We start from the raw sequence: 17,004 nt of genomic DNA, 5'->3' as shown, positions 1-17,004 counted from the left end.
CAGTCTTATACATAACTGAAAATTTCCAGAATCTCTTCCCTTTCTATAGCAAGAGAGATAAGAACCACATTTAGGAAAAGTGTTATTATATAATTCCAAATGTGTCCCATGTGATTTAAGACTTGAATGCTTGTAACCCATCTGGTGGCCCTATTTCAGCAGGCTTTATAACCTTGAGGAGATGAGATCTGACTGGAAGAAGTCAGTCCCTGGGGCTGGATCTCACAGGTTTATTTGTCTGGTCTACTTCCTGTCTTACCCTCTTGATTCTCTACAGAATGAAAAGTTATATGCTCTCCTACCATAACCCTATGTTCAATACATTAGACCAACCATGGAAAATCATGGACAACCCTCTGAAACCCTGAGTTTCAACCTCCCCCTAATTTAAGTTGTTTCAAGAATATGATCACAGTACAGGAAAGTGATTAATGTTCACACTCAACTTTTTCAAATGGTATTACTATCTAGAATCTTCTACGAGTGTATGTTTAACTCTCTACTCCATATCTTCTTTTAAGCCCACCTGTCATGAACAGAACAGCTTCCTGTTAAAAGAGAAAGTTTGCTATCTGTCTTATCTTTCTGCCTTGGTAAACTGATCTGGAGCTACTAGGTGAATTTTCTCTACCTTTGTAATTTTCATCCTCTTCCTTAGAGGAAATAGGCACAAACTTCTCAGTACTGTGCTCAGAGCATCAATAGGATCTGTAAGTGGTGAAAGGACTTATTCTGATTCATGCTATTGTTATAATGTATTATTGTGCAAACATGTTTCTCTAATCAAAGGTTTTTCTGTCCCCTAAACGTGTCTCTCAAAATCTACCCAACATTTTAAGGGTTTAGACTTGTTTGCAAGTGAATTCCTCTTTTACAAATCGACTGAAGAGTGAGTCTCTCATTTGTAATCTCTTTAATGGTGCCCCACATTCACTGATTATTGACTTTTCTTTTGCATGTCTGTATACCACAGTAAATGGTATCTTGAGTGAATAGCTCTTGATTAGGCACTTGGGATATTCAGCACTCCATTCTGTGTGTTTTGATGCTCTACTTCAGCCTTTTAGTGATTAGTGAATTCCTGCTCTGAGGTTTAGGGATTGAATCAGCCATTGTTTATTTTAAAATGTTTGTAATGACTTTAAAAGAGATGTTAAATCAAGTAAATTACCAAAGAAAAATTTGTATCTTGCCATAATAAATGGGATTCTGAAAATGTATAGGGAGAATTTCGGGGGGCATCTGTGGGACACCGGGTCAATTTACAATTGTCCACTTGCTTAGACTCTAGAATTAAACTCCTTCTGTGGAAAGAGTGCCTTCAATTTTTTCTTTTCTATTATCAGATTAACAATAGAACTTTGTCTTATTGTCTAGAAACAGTAAACAAATACTAGAAAATTTTCAGTATGCATATACATAGATATGGTAACTTCATACTAGTTTCAACTAGGATAACACATGTTATTTCCTAATCTTTATGTATGTGACAGGCAAAAATAATCATAAAACAACAATCTTAGGAGCTGACAAAGAGGGAGAGAGTAAGCAGTCAAGATATTCAAAATTTAAGTATCCTATAATGATAGCCATGTCTTGTCAAAGTGTTATGATGAAAGAAAATGACAGAAAAGCATGTTTTTTGGCAACTAATCCTTTTAACATTTCCCTCATTCCTTTAATTAATAATCCTCATATTTGAATATACATTAGATAGAATACAACATCCTTTTTAATAAGTTATGAAACAGTGACAGTAAGAAATTTTTTTCTGAAAATACCTAATATTTTCAGTCAACTTACTGTTAGAAAATTATGGTAAAATTATTTCATTAAAGGATTGACAATTAGATGTAACTACTGAAGATTACGAATCTTCCATCAAAATTTTACAAATTTGGGAAAATTACTTTTGTTCCACTTATGTCCAGAGCATCCTCCATTCTCCAACCTCTGTTGTATTTTTTTTTTTTAATAATTGAAGCTGTATTCACAACTCCTAGCCATTCCTTACATGTGTCATGAAGCCTCAGATTCATCGCTTCTACCTGGAATTCATCATTCAATTCTGAAACAGTCAGTTCCACGTTGCCAACATTAAATGTATCCTCATCTCCAATCCCATTCTTCAGCAAGTCATCACCCTCCCAACCTAACTTCTCTCAGATGTTGTTATGTTCACTTCTTGTTTCTCTAAATGTCTATCTGTCAAGGTCACAATATTTTTACCTTAAGTGTTTGATTTAAAGCAGGAAAACATTAAGGGAAATCGATTGCTGTAAGTTTCTTGCCCAGAGTCTGTGGATACGGCACTGGACCATAATGAGAAATTCCCTATAAATATCAAACTCTAAACCTGGATGGAAGAAGGCAATATACAGAGATAAGACAGAAGTTAGAGCCTGACTTTGCCACTAGATTTTTTTTTTCATTTTAGATGAAGTGGGGAACTTTTCAGCAATAACAGGATATTTCAACAGAAATCTCAGTGAAATGAGAAAGCAGGCAGAGGCGGATAAAGGCTGATGGTTGGGACAGATATGGAGAAGAAGAGTACACACATAGGATGGAGAAAGACTATAGGCAGATACTTTTGAAAGGAAATGAGTGTGGCTGGAGGAAATGAATAGGTAGAAGGAGAGTATAATGAGTCAGTGAGTGAATGAGAGGGCAGAGATGGACATTGGTTTTGAGTGCCTTAGTAGAATTGTTAGACTTCTCAGAGCACCATACTAAATGTGAAGAGTCTAAGGGATGATGGGCAGAGTCAGTGGATTACTGAGACTCTGAGGATACTCCAAGAGAGAGCTGATAGTTGATTGGATTGGACCAAGACATTGTGTGGGTGTGGTATCCAAAATTGAGTAGGTGAATATGTGGCTATAAAGGTTAGCAAAGAGGTCAAAGTTGGAAAATAAGTGAGTGAGGCAGCTGACAATAAAGAGGTGGCCTTCTCAGTTAATAGACACACTGAGTCGTTCCTAATGTAAGTACACATTTTATAACTTGTTTATATAAACTTGTTATATGTCACAAGCTGTTTTGGGAGAATCAGTAATTGCTTCTTCAAAGAAAAACTATGTATAAATTATCCAATAAAGATTATAAGACAAGCATTTTGTTATAAAACCCTCTTGTACTGTTGAGTATAACTTATTTTCTGTGTATAATTATAGGTCCTGAATCAAAAGACTGATAAATGAAGACAGTATTAGCTCATAAGATACCATTGGCTTTTGTGGAAGAAGATTCTCGAGAAAGTGGAAGTCAGTTTCTATCATACAGGTAAACTGAAATAGTTTTCCTAAAGTATCACAATAGAATTTTGTTAAAAAGTAAATCCGAATCAAATCATTGCAAATCTGTTTTCTTTAGAGTGCATTTCTTTTGTGATAAATATTATTGGAGTTTTATATAATCAGAAAGTAATGATTGGTTCTTTTTTTGTATCATGAGATATGATATATACAGGAAATTAGGCATGCAGGGTGACACTATCTCCCCATGTGTACAATTTTGATTTATGTGGTGAAAAAAAGTTAATTTATTTTAATCATCTCTGGATCCAGTCTATCTAGAGACAAATAAAGAATCTAGAGAAAAATTTCTAGATTAGTGATTTATAATAGAAAGCATTTTTATCCTATATTGGACATGCTACACTAACTAAAGAGTAGTTTGTTAATTAAAACTGGAGGATGGTATCTAATGAGCATTTGATCTGTTGACTGTTCTACAATTCACAATCTATTGCATCATCTTTCAAAGAATTATTTGACAAAATAAGTAGTAATTCTAGGCATTTGAAATTCTGGGTTTCATGGTTGTTTGGAATGTATATTTGTATTCCATGTTTAATGTTCCTTATACTACAGATCTATTTTTTGTTCTTTTGATATTATAATATAATTTCATCATTTCTTTTTTCTCTTTCTTTATTCTAAACCTCTCCTTGTTCTTTTTTAATTCCATGGGTTCTTTTATCATTAGTTGTTATTATGTAGATGCATATATAAGTACATAAACCTGTCAATTCCTACATATAACTAGTTCAGTCTATGTAATATTACTTACATGCATGATTTAGAGCTTAATAGCATATGGTGGTAAAGTATTTTGGGGGTAGTGAGTGTTAGATGAGGCCATGGGAGAGGTGCCATTATTATATAATTAGTGGTTTTAGGACAAGAAGAAAGTACCTAATTAGTAAGCTATATTAATTTCTTCTGCCATGCCACACCCCACATGAAAGCGTAAGATGCTTGGCAGACACCAGGTACTTTCAGATGACCCTGATTCCTGCATGAGGCAGTGAGTAAACTTTTGCGTTAGTTGAGTTGTCTGGACCATGGAATCCTACTCAAAATACAAAGTAGGCTTGAGACATTGTTATGTTCTGTTACCCTCCTTCATCAATATCATATGTGATGTTCAATTACTTAGAAAACTCATAAATGTTTGTCAGCAGGTCAACCTTACTAATAATTAGTATGATCTTATGACAGTTTTTATTTCCCAAGACTTTTATACAACATTTAAATATTCAAATAAATTTACATATATGTTAATTTATCAGTCTTTTTGTGTGTTCTACTTAATCAATAAGAAGCCAAAGAATACTGAAGCCATGATTTCTTGGGATAAAATAATCTATCTGCATATGTGGAGATCAGGTTAAAGTCCCGGTCTTTTGACTGCAAACACACGTATCTTCATTGTTGTGTTGGGTAACTTTGAATAATGTGAAAAATATAATCATCAGTTCAATTCTATCTTCCACTACTAGCTAAACAATCACAATATGCAATTATGCTACTTGAAAAAAGTGAAAAGTATTAATTTCTGTGACATGAATTTGTGGGACTCTTACCTCTGGCATTATCTCATCTGCTCCTGTAACTGTTGCCTTTTCCTTTTCATTCATTTATTTTATGGTGATTTAATATACAGAGGCTAATTTACCAGTCTTGTAAAGAGTTACAAAAGCCAAACTTCAAAGAACTTTGCTAAAATAAGTTGGAACAGTTTTTATCCTTTCCAAAGAACTTAAGTAGGAAAGTTACATATAATGAGCATGTTTATTCATAAACTTTATGCTTTATACATAAATACTCATTCTTCCTATGTTTCTATAATGAGGAAAAAAGATGGAAAATCAGCTCATTCCTTTCAATAACTGTCCTTTAGTTATCTACTCTGTGCATCCATTCACATAGAGTTTCTTTATGAGCTACTTATAAGCAACTGTATTTATTCCTTATGATAACTGCATGAAACATGCAGTATTAAGATACTTGGTGACACATGTATTGTTAAGATTACTTTGTGGATTATATCTAAATGAGAGAAGTAATATCTTTTAGGGATACATAGCACAGAAGCCATGAGAACAAATTTAAGAAGATGACAAAGCTCGTCTAGGTTCCTCTTTACCCCTAAGCTATGAACTACTCATAGTGAGCTGCCATCCTGGCCTCATTGGAATTTACAGTTGCTGGGAAAAGTATGTAAACAACTTATCATAAGAGAGAAGAACATAAATACATAAGATAAAGAGAAATAAGTGAAAAGTTCCTATTACTTGACATTGATAATTCCTCCCAATATTGTGTACCCATCAAGTAAAACCTGTCTTTATTAATGGACCATGTTTATTTATATCTTGTCATATGAATTCCTTGGTGTTCTATCTATTTCATGTGTGGAAAATGAGACTTCTCATGTGATATATGCTAATTAATTAAACTTTGTCAAGTATTGGGTAAAAATAAAAATAAACTATTTTTATTGGATTTGATTATTGATTTTCAATGTAGCCACAAAATACTAGACTCCTGTGCTAAAACTAGAAGTCTCTTGCATATTTCAGCAGAAAATATGAATCTCATTAAAAGACAAGGCAAATGTTTTGTGGTCTTGAAAGTATACAAAGATCTGATTTCTTTTAAACTTTTAAGAAAGGACAGGGTTTCTCGTCGTTTCTCTGAATAGATATAGTCACTAACTCACCCTAGAGCTTCAGCATTGCCAAAGCTGCCTCTATCTTCCTGTAGATGCCTTGTGGCTTTCATAATAATCTGTCACTTATTTTATCATTGATGTTCCCTTAAGGCTATTTCTATACTTGTAGACAGTATAATTTAAATTAATTGAATATGTTGACTAGTTGGTTCTTTTCTTGAGAAGAAATTTCTCATGCCATCACATTTATAAGGTGACTGATTATCTTTAATCATAAGACTTTATGCTATATGCTTTATGCTCACATTTTTAGTTTTAGCCATTTAAAAGGAAATTAAAATACACATAAGGATCTAATTTCATTAAGCCCTTTGAATTTTTTTAACTTTCAATTTTTTAGCCAATACATAGAAAAAAAGATATAGAATAATATGATTTAACATATGTATGCATTATGTAAAGTCATTGAAGATAAACACACACATATGTGTATTTATATATATTATATATATATTTCACACATAGCATTTCATATATTGCACAGATAAAACGTGTGCACACACACGTTTCATATTCTTTACTATATATTGTATGTTTATCTATTTGTGTATATATAATCACTATCTGTATTTACTCTATTGTGCAAGGGTACATTATCAAGACATATGTACTATTGAGCTTAAATGATATTTAAATCTGCAAAAGTGCCACTCCATTACATAATAAAAATGCCTATTAAAAATGATAAACATATATAGTTCAGTAAATATCTACTCAGATTATATCAATATTAACACCATAATTTATTATGTCACTCAGAATTTTAATTAATAATTTAAGTTTGTAAAATGACTATTCTTGGAAAAAAGACTTAATTATACAAGAAAATGAATAGAGATGGAAATAAAGACACTGAATAATATAAACAAGACCAAACCCAAACATTGTATGTTTTCTTTCATTTGTTGATGTAACTTTTGAATCATCAGATATATACATTTTATTTGAATACTCACATAGGTAAGTGTATTGCCTATGACACCAGAGGCAATAGAAATGAATGAATGAATGAATGAATGAATGAGCTCAATACCAGGAATGGGTTACTCATTCTTTTGGTATTGTTGGCTAGTGAGGTTCCACAGTTCCTGAAACTTTACATGATACTGGCAATGCTCTTGGTTTCCCTCTAAAACTTGATGGTGAGAGCCATACCCTTGAGACCTAGGACACGTAGAAATCCAGCTGGTACTAATCTGGGAGCTTCGTCACGACCGGCTACTTTTCTTAGTGGTGGAAGATAATATGTACTCCGTTGGGGAAGAAAAGCTTATCCATCTGTGAACCTTGTGAACTACAATATTGACAGACCTTGAAAGACATGTCCATTGGTGCAATATACACAAGATCACGGGAGTAATTAGTAACCATTTTCTGATTGGATTTAAGGCCCATTCCACAAGATAAAACTCAAGCCTGGTACCATTATTAGTTGAAGAACCTACGTACAGACAGACCACAGACTCTAGGGGAGAAACTAACACTATGATTTTATAAATGGACAAAATATTATTCTATCATCTAATTATTCATCATTACAACTACAGGCTATTGCCTTTCTCAATCTTCACAAGGGAAAATACAATTTTTAGGAGGTGGTGATTAACCAGAGACATAAACTGGGCAAGGTGAAGACAAAAATATTTCACAGTTCTGAGCTCTACATGGTACATATATACAGCCAGGTATCATGCAGAGAGAGTTTAAGAGCCAAAAAAGATTGAAACAGTTTCTCAACTACACAGGTGAATGAACATATGTATGTATGTAGAAGATTTGTGCAAATCCATACCAGACCAAATCCTAGAACAGAGAAGATATGTGGAATGTATTCTCACCCTTGAGAACAGAAGCTATTGGCAGCTGATAGCTACTAGGGAGGCAGAGACAGAGAAAGAGACAGAGAGAAAGAGAGAGAAGAGAGAGAAAGAGGACAAGAGAGAGGAGAGAGAAAGGAGAGAGAGAGACAGAGAGAGAGAGAAAAAGAGAGACAGATGGACTGACACAGGGAGAAAGACAGACAGAGACACTTCTAAGAGTTCTAAGAATGTATCCCCTGGTAGGACAACTATGCTTCAGTGAATAACTGCTTATCTACAAATACTTAAGCAAAAAAGTGTTCTTTCCTGGGTGCATTGGAAGGTGGGTGGACCTTGGCAAAGTTGAAGGAAGGGGAGATATGATCGAAATATTTGTAGGGATATTTTAAACAAACTTTAAAAATAAAGGAAAATAAGATGAAGAGTTATAGAGGGAGCCACCCAGAACTGAAATCTGTCACACACACACACACACACACACACACACATGCACACTCAGACATACATACAGAAACATCTTGCATGCACATACACACAGGCCATGATAACACTTAAACAGGAGGAATGACAAATACAACCAACATAAGAATGATGAAAGTAGTTGATAATGTACTTACCTGATGACATATGAGTTAAGATTAACTATAGTATTAGACTTTTACTTTACCCCTTAGACCAAACTCAGTTGTATGTTGCTTTGAGAAAACACAAATATAAAGTGGTTAAGTGTTATGGGTTAAAATAAATTTTCCTGAAGGACATTGAGTGCTAATCCCTCATACCTTGAAGATGACTTTATTTGGAAGTTGACCTTTGCAGAAAAACATCAAGATGAGGTCATTAAAGTGAGCTCATCTGGTTAGATTGATGTATTTCTGAGCAGAGAAGGGAGTATATATAAAGACACAGGGAAGTACATTGTGTTCTGTATCTTAGTCTCAGACATCCCTGACACACAGACTTTAAATCCCTGCTCCTCTAGTCTGCCCAGCTTCTGATTGTTATAACCTTAGGAGACTGATGTAGGAAGCAAGACAGAAAAGATGGAAATGCAACCCAAAGATCCAGGTGGAAAGCACAAAAAAAGTATCACACAAAGTAAAATTCAAGGTTAAAATAGCAAGCACAGTATTATATACTACAACATTTGCAGGTCTGCAGTTCAGAGAAGTTGTTGAAACACACAAACTCGGATACTTGTGCCATGTACAGACTCCTAACACGTGACTACTGCCTCTGTTACTGATAGCTCCATGACTTTCAGGATGGTTTCCAACGTTTCTGCCTTTCCATACTTGTAGATGGAAGCAGTGTGAATATTCACAGGACATTCATGAATAATGAATAAACTTATATGTACAGCACCTGAGGCACCAGCTATTATAGAGATTAAAATAGAATTATATGTTATTTTCCTACAAATATACAGAAACATTCAAGGAAAATTGAGGCATGTGTATAATACACATGAAAAACTTTACAGGATTGGGTATAGAAATCTGCTGTCACAAAGAAGCTCTAAAGAAGATGCATATGTTCCAATCTGCCATCTACTTAATGCCAAACATAAGCAGAGGAAAAAACATCTGGGAATCACTGTTCCAGAACTAAAAGATATTCTTAATAAGACTGTGAAAGAAGGTTTACAGATTCTTATTCTCCATTCTCTCGATACAGCTAAAAAATTTAAAAGTAAGTAAATAGATGAATAAAATTTAAACATTAAAAAAAAAGGAGAACAGAACTAACTGAATGATTTTCATATCAAGAATCTGGCATAAAACAAGTTTTAGAAACTCTTGCTTTTCTCAGACTTCTGCCAGTAAGACAAGAAAACTCAGCATTTGACTTTTATAAGATGGCATCTATCACACATGGCTAAATCTTAAGCCAAGCATATTCCTAAATTGGTGCCCATAAAATCAGGAGGTGCTATCTTCCAAGGGGATATTTGGAAAGAGCATGTTCATATGTACACACTGTGGAACCATAAGGTTTCAGATGAGGGCTGACTAATGTTGTGCAGAGTTGTGGGTGAGGCTCAGTGGGCAATGGCATATTCCAATGCCAGTGGTGTTTCTGCTGGTATACCACATTGCCATTGAGCTCTGAACAAAGTATGTACAATATGCTTTTGATACTTCTCTTTTTGAAAGATTACTATAAAACATGATACAAACCCAGAATGCAATTTGAGCCTCATGTTTCTACGAGGGCCAAATTCAATAAATTTCTTAACTCTTAGTGACAATCTAATGACACATTAGAATGTTTAGAAATCTACCACACATCAATTCTCTCTTATTCTGACTCAAAACAAAATTTACGCTATCCATTTGCAGAATAGATTTGAAGTAAATGCACAGAGAAGAGCAAACTTATGTTTGCTATTGCTAAGGCAACACATCAATGAACTCAGCAAGCTGAACTCAAGTTTCTAGAAAGTATTTGTTGCTTCTTCCTGAACTATTTTATAGGCCGCTTTTACATAAAATTATAGTAATTTGATTGTGAGTTTTAATGTTTCCTATCATGTGGCAATAAATATCACCTATGTCTTGGTGTGACAATCAAAGCCCGGGCTTCCACTTACGACTTCTGTTTAGGAGTTTCCTGCCCTCTGTTTGCTGCCATGTAGCTGTTCTCTCTGAGTTGGCACATTTTCTCTTGGACAGAGACCCTCTAAGACTCAGGAACCAAACACACACCCCCAAATCTCTGCAAGATTCTATAGTGTACAAGATGTATATCTGCTTCGTCCACATCCAGGCCTATGCAATCTATATCTATCCTATCTATCATTTGTCTGCATCATCTTTCTGTATCTATCAATCACCTATCTCTCTACATATATATGTACATATATGAATGGAGAGACAGACAGGCAGAGAATGAAAGTGACTTTTCTAACTGAGGTGCAAATCATGCTGGAGCTCCAGGTGTGAGACTTTTCAAAATCATCACCCAGGCAAGTGTAGGCTTTCTAAGGATGTGGGTGCTTATGAGTCATCAGTACTCCTGTACAAACCCCTGCATCCACATTCCCGTAGCCCCAATAAACTCATTGATTTACTAAGATAGACTCGGACAGAATCGCGTCTTTGGTCTGTTACTGGTATTAGACCTAGGGTGAATAAATTTCGCTCGTTTGTTTCTACATTTTCATAGGAAAATCCACACTACTGTTCATCTTTAAAAATGGGATATTTGAGCCGGGCAGTGGTGGCACATGCTATTACTCCCAGCACTTGGGAGGCAGAGGCAGGCGGATTTCTGAGTTCGAGGCCAGCCTGGTCTAAAGAATGGGTTCCAGGACAGCCAGGGCTATACAGAGAAACCTTGTCTCGGAAAAAAAAGAGAAAGAGAAAAGAAAAAAAAGGGGGATTTTTTTCCCATGTCTTAAAAGTTTTGTGGTATGGAATAAGCAAAAGCCCTCTGAAACTGCCCTGGAACTTGCTTTGTGTTCTTGTCTTTAGCCACTGTCCCTCTCTTGCGTCCAGCTTCCATGGCTTCTTTGTTGTCCCACTGTGACCGCTCATATTTTTGACTGCCATTCCTTGCTCTGCCTGATATGATCAAACACAGACACGTGTCCCTCCACTCCTTCAGGTTTCTGCTAAAATATCCCTGGGAGTAGACGATTGTAGGCTACTACTTGAACCAGAGCTTTCTCAGTTTCCTTTAAGACATTCTTTCTCGTATACTTACATAGTATAACAGCTTAACTCCTATCTTTTCTGTATTAAAATATAACTTCAAGGAAGACAGAAAATATGTTACTATTTTCTTTAGCAATCATATCCTAATGAAAATGTAGAGATTTTTTTTCTCAGTCAGTCCATATGAAGTTTCTGAATATACACAGTTAGGAAGCTGGTTATCTCTACATATCGCTGACTCATGTGATAGCATCATCGCTACTGGCTAGTTTCCATAGTGCTGGAAGATGTTATGCACTCTACTGGAGGAGAAAAGCTCATCAATCTATGAGTTTTAATTATTTTTGAAATATATGTTCAGATACATATCTCATAATGACATAGGTAATTGGTAAGTTATTCCTTAAAGCATCTATTATATCATTTGTCAAATTTAAACCTTGATTATCTTAGTTCTAATGCATCCAAAGTACATATTATTCACACATTTCTCTGAAAAGAAAGACCATGTATTCTTTTCAAGTGACAATGTTTCCTTATTAAAAGTAACACATTCTATTTCCAGGCTTTACTCTATTACATAGTAACAAGACTAAGGGCACTATGATAAAATTCTATTAAAATATGTCCTGGTTTACCTATTTATTTTTCAGTTTCCCATAAACTGTCAGTAGAGATAAAACCAGCTCAAGAAGAAAGCGTAGGAACCATATCAAAATGGTGCCCACCCTCTAAGGTTATTTGGTGGAAATCAGAGCCCCCTTTGCCTGAGGCTGGGTTTAACTATCTACTGTATGTGATATGGTGGAAATCAAGAATAGGTGACCATTCATGTTCCACTAATAGTTACTAGGTAACTATTCACCATAGTTCTTTATGTAATGATGGCTATTCCTACTTTCTGTACAGGGAAATAAAACAGGGGGTTTTACTTACACTTAGAGCCTGAAGAAGATGACCCTCCGACGGTAGATCTGGATCCCCCTTTCATGGAGAACACGCCTTTTCCCCTGCGTGTGGTGGTGACAGCCACTCTGGGACGTTTGAGTGGGATGACAGCTCGAGGAGGTGGGGGCACACGGCCATGGTAATCAAACAGCCTTCACAGACACAAGACAGTTGAGAGTTGGTAAGATGCTTAAATGTCCTACACTAAACAGGAATTATTCAGGCACTCTTCTGGCAAGATTTTATGGTGACTATATTTTTGCCCTTGTTTACCATTCAGATGAGGCGTTTAACAGTCAATTTATTTTTCAGAAACCAGCAGGATGCTCTTTCAGGATGCTAGAATTTGACCTGATTCTAACTTTTGTAAGGTAAGAAAGGAGTTTTGCTCTGATAGCAATAGAAAATTACCAAAAATAAGGTTGATTTTTGTCCTAGGATGTATTTCTTTATGTGAACAAACAAACTTATCCTAATATTGAACACACACCTTCGTCTTATACATTAGAAAATTCTCATTTTGCCCAAGAGTGAAATCATTACAGAGTCATGAACAAACACCAGGAAATAGAATTATCAGTTTATGGAGAAAACTAGAGATAAAACTAGCTCAAGAAGAAAGTGTAGGAACCATATCAAAATGATGCCCACCCTCTCAGGTTGTTTGGGGGAAATCAGAACCCTCTGCCTGAGACTGACTTTAATTGATATTGAACTAGCCTAAAGGTAGAAATGGATTGACTGAAGCTTTAGCGGGAACTGGTAATCAGAACACTTTGTTATTCTGACTACTTTCAGGTATACAAATTGAAATAAAGTCATTTGTAGAGTTAGCTAGTAAAATGCTTTCTAACTGAAATGAAAGTGAATGTTCTACACTGAGTAAAAGAAAAACTGATATTCATCACAGCAATATATTATCATCAAATACCAAAAGAAATAAAGGCATATGGGTGTTAGCTCATATAAGGAAATATGCCATCCAGAGACTCAAATCATTCATATTATTCATTCTGCATACTCATATGCACCAATGTTTCATATGATAACATATTTGAGAAGCATAACAACTTAGGAACAAAATGCTAGGTTACATTTAATCTATTTGATAACAAATAAGATATATAATTACATTACCCAGTACAAAACAAAAGGCATTATGTATTTACATTTATGATATATATTTTATTTTGACACCATTACATGAATTTTAGTTTTGTAATTGATTTAAAGCAGTCAATAAATAGATCAATATGAAATTCAGAGGATAAAACAATGTGAAATTCAGAGAACAGAAACTGGAACAGGAAAATATAATTTAAAATTTTCTATGAGAATTTATTTCATAAAGATTATCTTGTGTACATATATTTCTGAAAATATGATAATCTCTTTTGGGAAAATAACATATGAAACATAATATAAATATAAAATTGTTTTTGATAATTTGCTTTAAAAATCATTTACCATTACTATGTAATAAGATAAAAGGACAATAATGTTTAAAAGGGAATGTTTTGAAACAAAGCCTGTCTTCTACCTATGTACAAAAGAAATGAAGTCAAATGTAGCAGGGGCCCTCTCCTGTATGAACTGGCAAAATACAACAGAGTCAAGGACCTGCTGGCAAAGAGCAGTGGATGTCAGGACACTAGGGTTTCCTTCAAAGTCCGCAGCTGGATGAGGAAGGAAGGGTAATGAATACCATCCATACCAACAAAGAATTGGAAATCAGAAGGGTCAAGAAAATTTGCCCCCCATTTGAGTCATAAAACAAAGTATACATTAGTTATTTATAAAGATGAATTTACAAAGGTCCCCAAGTCAGTGGATTAAAATATAATACCTCAGACTATCAAGAGGAATAAAATATGACTTTTGGCTCATCTTCAGGTCAGAAATTACCAAATGAGGTAAAATGTTCCTGTAGCTTTTCATGTGCATTGAAGAGGTTCATTTTACACGCAAAGCTATTGATTAGGTGAAGAAAATCCCCAGAACACAATGAGATACCTAGAGATATAAAAAGTCTGTGATGGATATGCTGAGCAATGAGCTGCCATATTTATTGTTACTGCAATTATAGTGTCCTTTAACCTTTAACCGTGCTTTCTAGGTCACCTAAACATCTGTCAATATGTTGTCACATTTTCCAAGTTATGGTCCAGAACCTTTGTCTTCTGTTGGGTTTCTCTGCTCTCATCTCTCAATGGCAAGTGGTTTCAAAAATATCATGTGCAATTTTCACCAATTTCATCTGACACTATGATGTGACTGTGGGATGCATTGGAACTTAAGTGTTTTAATATCATATATAAAATATATAATAAGATGGAAGGAAGGCACAGGTACTTCAAATGTGAATAAAAATCTAATATTTAATAGCAGGGGAAACACCCTTAAATATTATTGGGCACCTTTGAGCTCATTAGAAATATAAGGAAGGAAGCTAGTCATGACTCTCATATATAAAATGTAACATGTCAGGTGGGGAAGGGTCAGTTTCTCTGGGCTTGAGAGATGGGCTAGGGTTTCCATATGCATAGGAAAGTGGAGGTTGAGAAAGAAGGACACAGCATTTTTTCCAGCAGAATTCACTCTACAGTAAATTAAATTAGTTTATCTTTATAAATAGCATTGAGAATAAGGACAACTCATTTGAAATTATAAGGTGTCTATAGAAATTATTGTCACAATGAAATAGAACAAAAATTTCAAAGGTTGGTTAAAGTACTTAACTGGCTTTTATTATCACTGTATTATTTCATTCATTCTTGCAATTATATTTTTATTATTTTACTTTAGATGTCTTTAGTGTTCCCTAATAGTGCTCATTCAGAAGAAACAAGTCCTTCTAATACTTGCTGAATAAATAATGGTTATTATGAAGCCAAGCATATAATCTTTCCTTCCCCAACATCAATTTTAAAATGAATACTCAACAAAACTTTCCTCTATTTGTCAATGAAATAACTATAGTTAGAGTTAGTATAAGTGACCTTAGAGAAATTTTGCAAGTTTTTTTTATTTCAGAGACATTTAAAAATTTCACACATTTTGTGTTTGACTTTGTTTTCTTTAAATAAAACTAAAGAGCTATGACATTTCTTGGCAAAAGTTAAAAACTGGTAAGTCTAATTTTTACATATTTACTTGATGCAGTAGTCGTAGCTTGACTCTTAGAAGAATATTATTTTTCATTTCTTATCCTCAAAGCAGGTTTGCTAGGCATAAAAGCAATTTAGAATTATATTAATATAAGCATAGAAATCAAATGTAATTTTTATTACTATTAGAGTGGTTTGTTGCTGGGCTTTTACAATAATGCTATTTGTGGGAAATACATGAACAAAGTCCTATTATCTCTCAACTTTATTGTTTCAACTATGAAACAAACACTGTAATATTCCAAGCTTTCCTTTTAGCCATCTATGCCCTTTTCAGAAACCAAAACTATAGTACATATATAAGTATGCTCAAAAGATATGTCTGTCTGTATATTAAGAGTTTTCAACCTTTGAAAGTGATTATCTTCAGGTTTAATTGGTATTTAATATATTTATTTTCTAGTAGAAGGTCTACTAAATCAATGCCAAGTTACTGACTTTTTTTCTTTTATGTCTTCTTTTATTTTCTTTACTTAATTTTTTTGCCTTTATTCTTATTTTTGCTAATAATTAGGACAGTGTCAAAATCAAATGCAAGATTGAGGATTGAAGGTTTAATATCAGTATATATTATATAACAAAGTGATAAACTTTCAGTAATAATTTCAAGTTCTTTTTGATAAATACCTATTTGTTTCTAAATTTTCCCTAGAAAATATTTCTTTTCTCTATTCATGAATCAAACTTACTGTTGCTATGTAGTTACTGCTAACAAAATCTTTAGTATGGAGTAGAAGAAGCTCAGAGGCTGGCTTCTCCCCAGGATGTTTTGGTAATACCTGGATGATAAACAAACAGATCATCTTTAATGTAGTCTGTTTTATCCCTAAACTCTACTTTCAGCATGCTTTACTTCTGACAGACTAGAGTCCACTAAGCAAGTTAAAATGCTCACTTCATTAATAAGAAGATCTACATACAGAATTTCCCAAGCCTGGTATGGCTTTGGTGGGGACAAAGTGGCATGGGTCCTGCCACTGGGACAGAGCCCCTGAGTGAGCTTCTGCAACTACTGATGGCTACTGTGGGCTGGACATAAGGCTTGTAGGTATAATACTGTACATATACTCTGGATCTAGTCCTAGCAGTGGAGTGCCCTTGCTGTTGATGTTTATGACTCCATGGTGGTTAGAAACAGTAAGTTGAGGGTGTGGCTATGTCTCAGCAAAAAGATGAACACTGGGACCTTCAGGACAGCCCTTAAGGCTGTGGGAAAGAGCTCTACACACGAGTTCAAAAGATATAATTTGTCAACTTGACAAAAAATAAGGATGCAATACGAATTATATGAGGGGCTTCATGAATCTAAAGGAACAGAAGCAGCTGCACTGTGAGCCAACTTGTCAAAAAATTACTAAAGAAGGAGATAAAGAGATTTAGGGAGTGATG

The 17,004-nt window shown here is 34.6% G+C and overlaps 1 protein-coding gene across 7 annotated transcripts in view; it reads right to left on the bottom strand.

Moving 5' to 3' along the window:
- Positions 1–17,004, bottom strand: part of Ralyl (RALY RNA binding protein like) — a 673,831-nt gene that overhangs the window by 55,504 nt on the left and 601,323 nt on the right. For all 7 annotated transcript variants that reach the window (XM_031376347.1, XM_031376350.1, XM_031376349.1 and 4 more), the window contains one exon: positions 12,437–12,600. In XM_031376347.1, the coding sequence (XP_031232207.1) occupies positions 12,437–12,600 (164 nt within the window). The remainder of the gene's footprint in view (positions 1–12,436; positions 12,601–17,004) is intronic.

The sequence above is a fragment of the Mastomys coucha genome, unplaced genomic scaffold (genome assembly GCF_008632895.1).
Source record: "Mastomys coucha isolate ucsf_1 unplaced genomic scaffold, UCSF_Mcou_1 pScaffold17, whole genome shotgun sequence".
Classification (NCBI taxonomy): Eukaryota; Metazoa; Chordata; class Mammalia; order Rodentia; family Muridae; genus Mastomys; species Mastomys coucha.
Note: the sequence above shows the minus strand (reverse complement) of the source record. Positions and strands in the feature narration are given on the sequence as shown.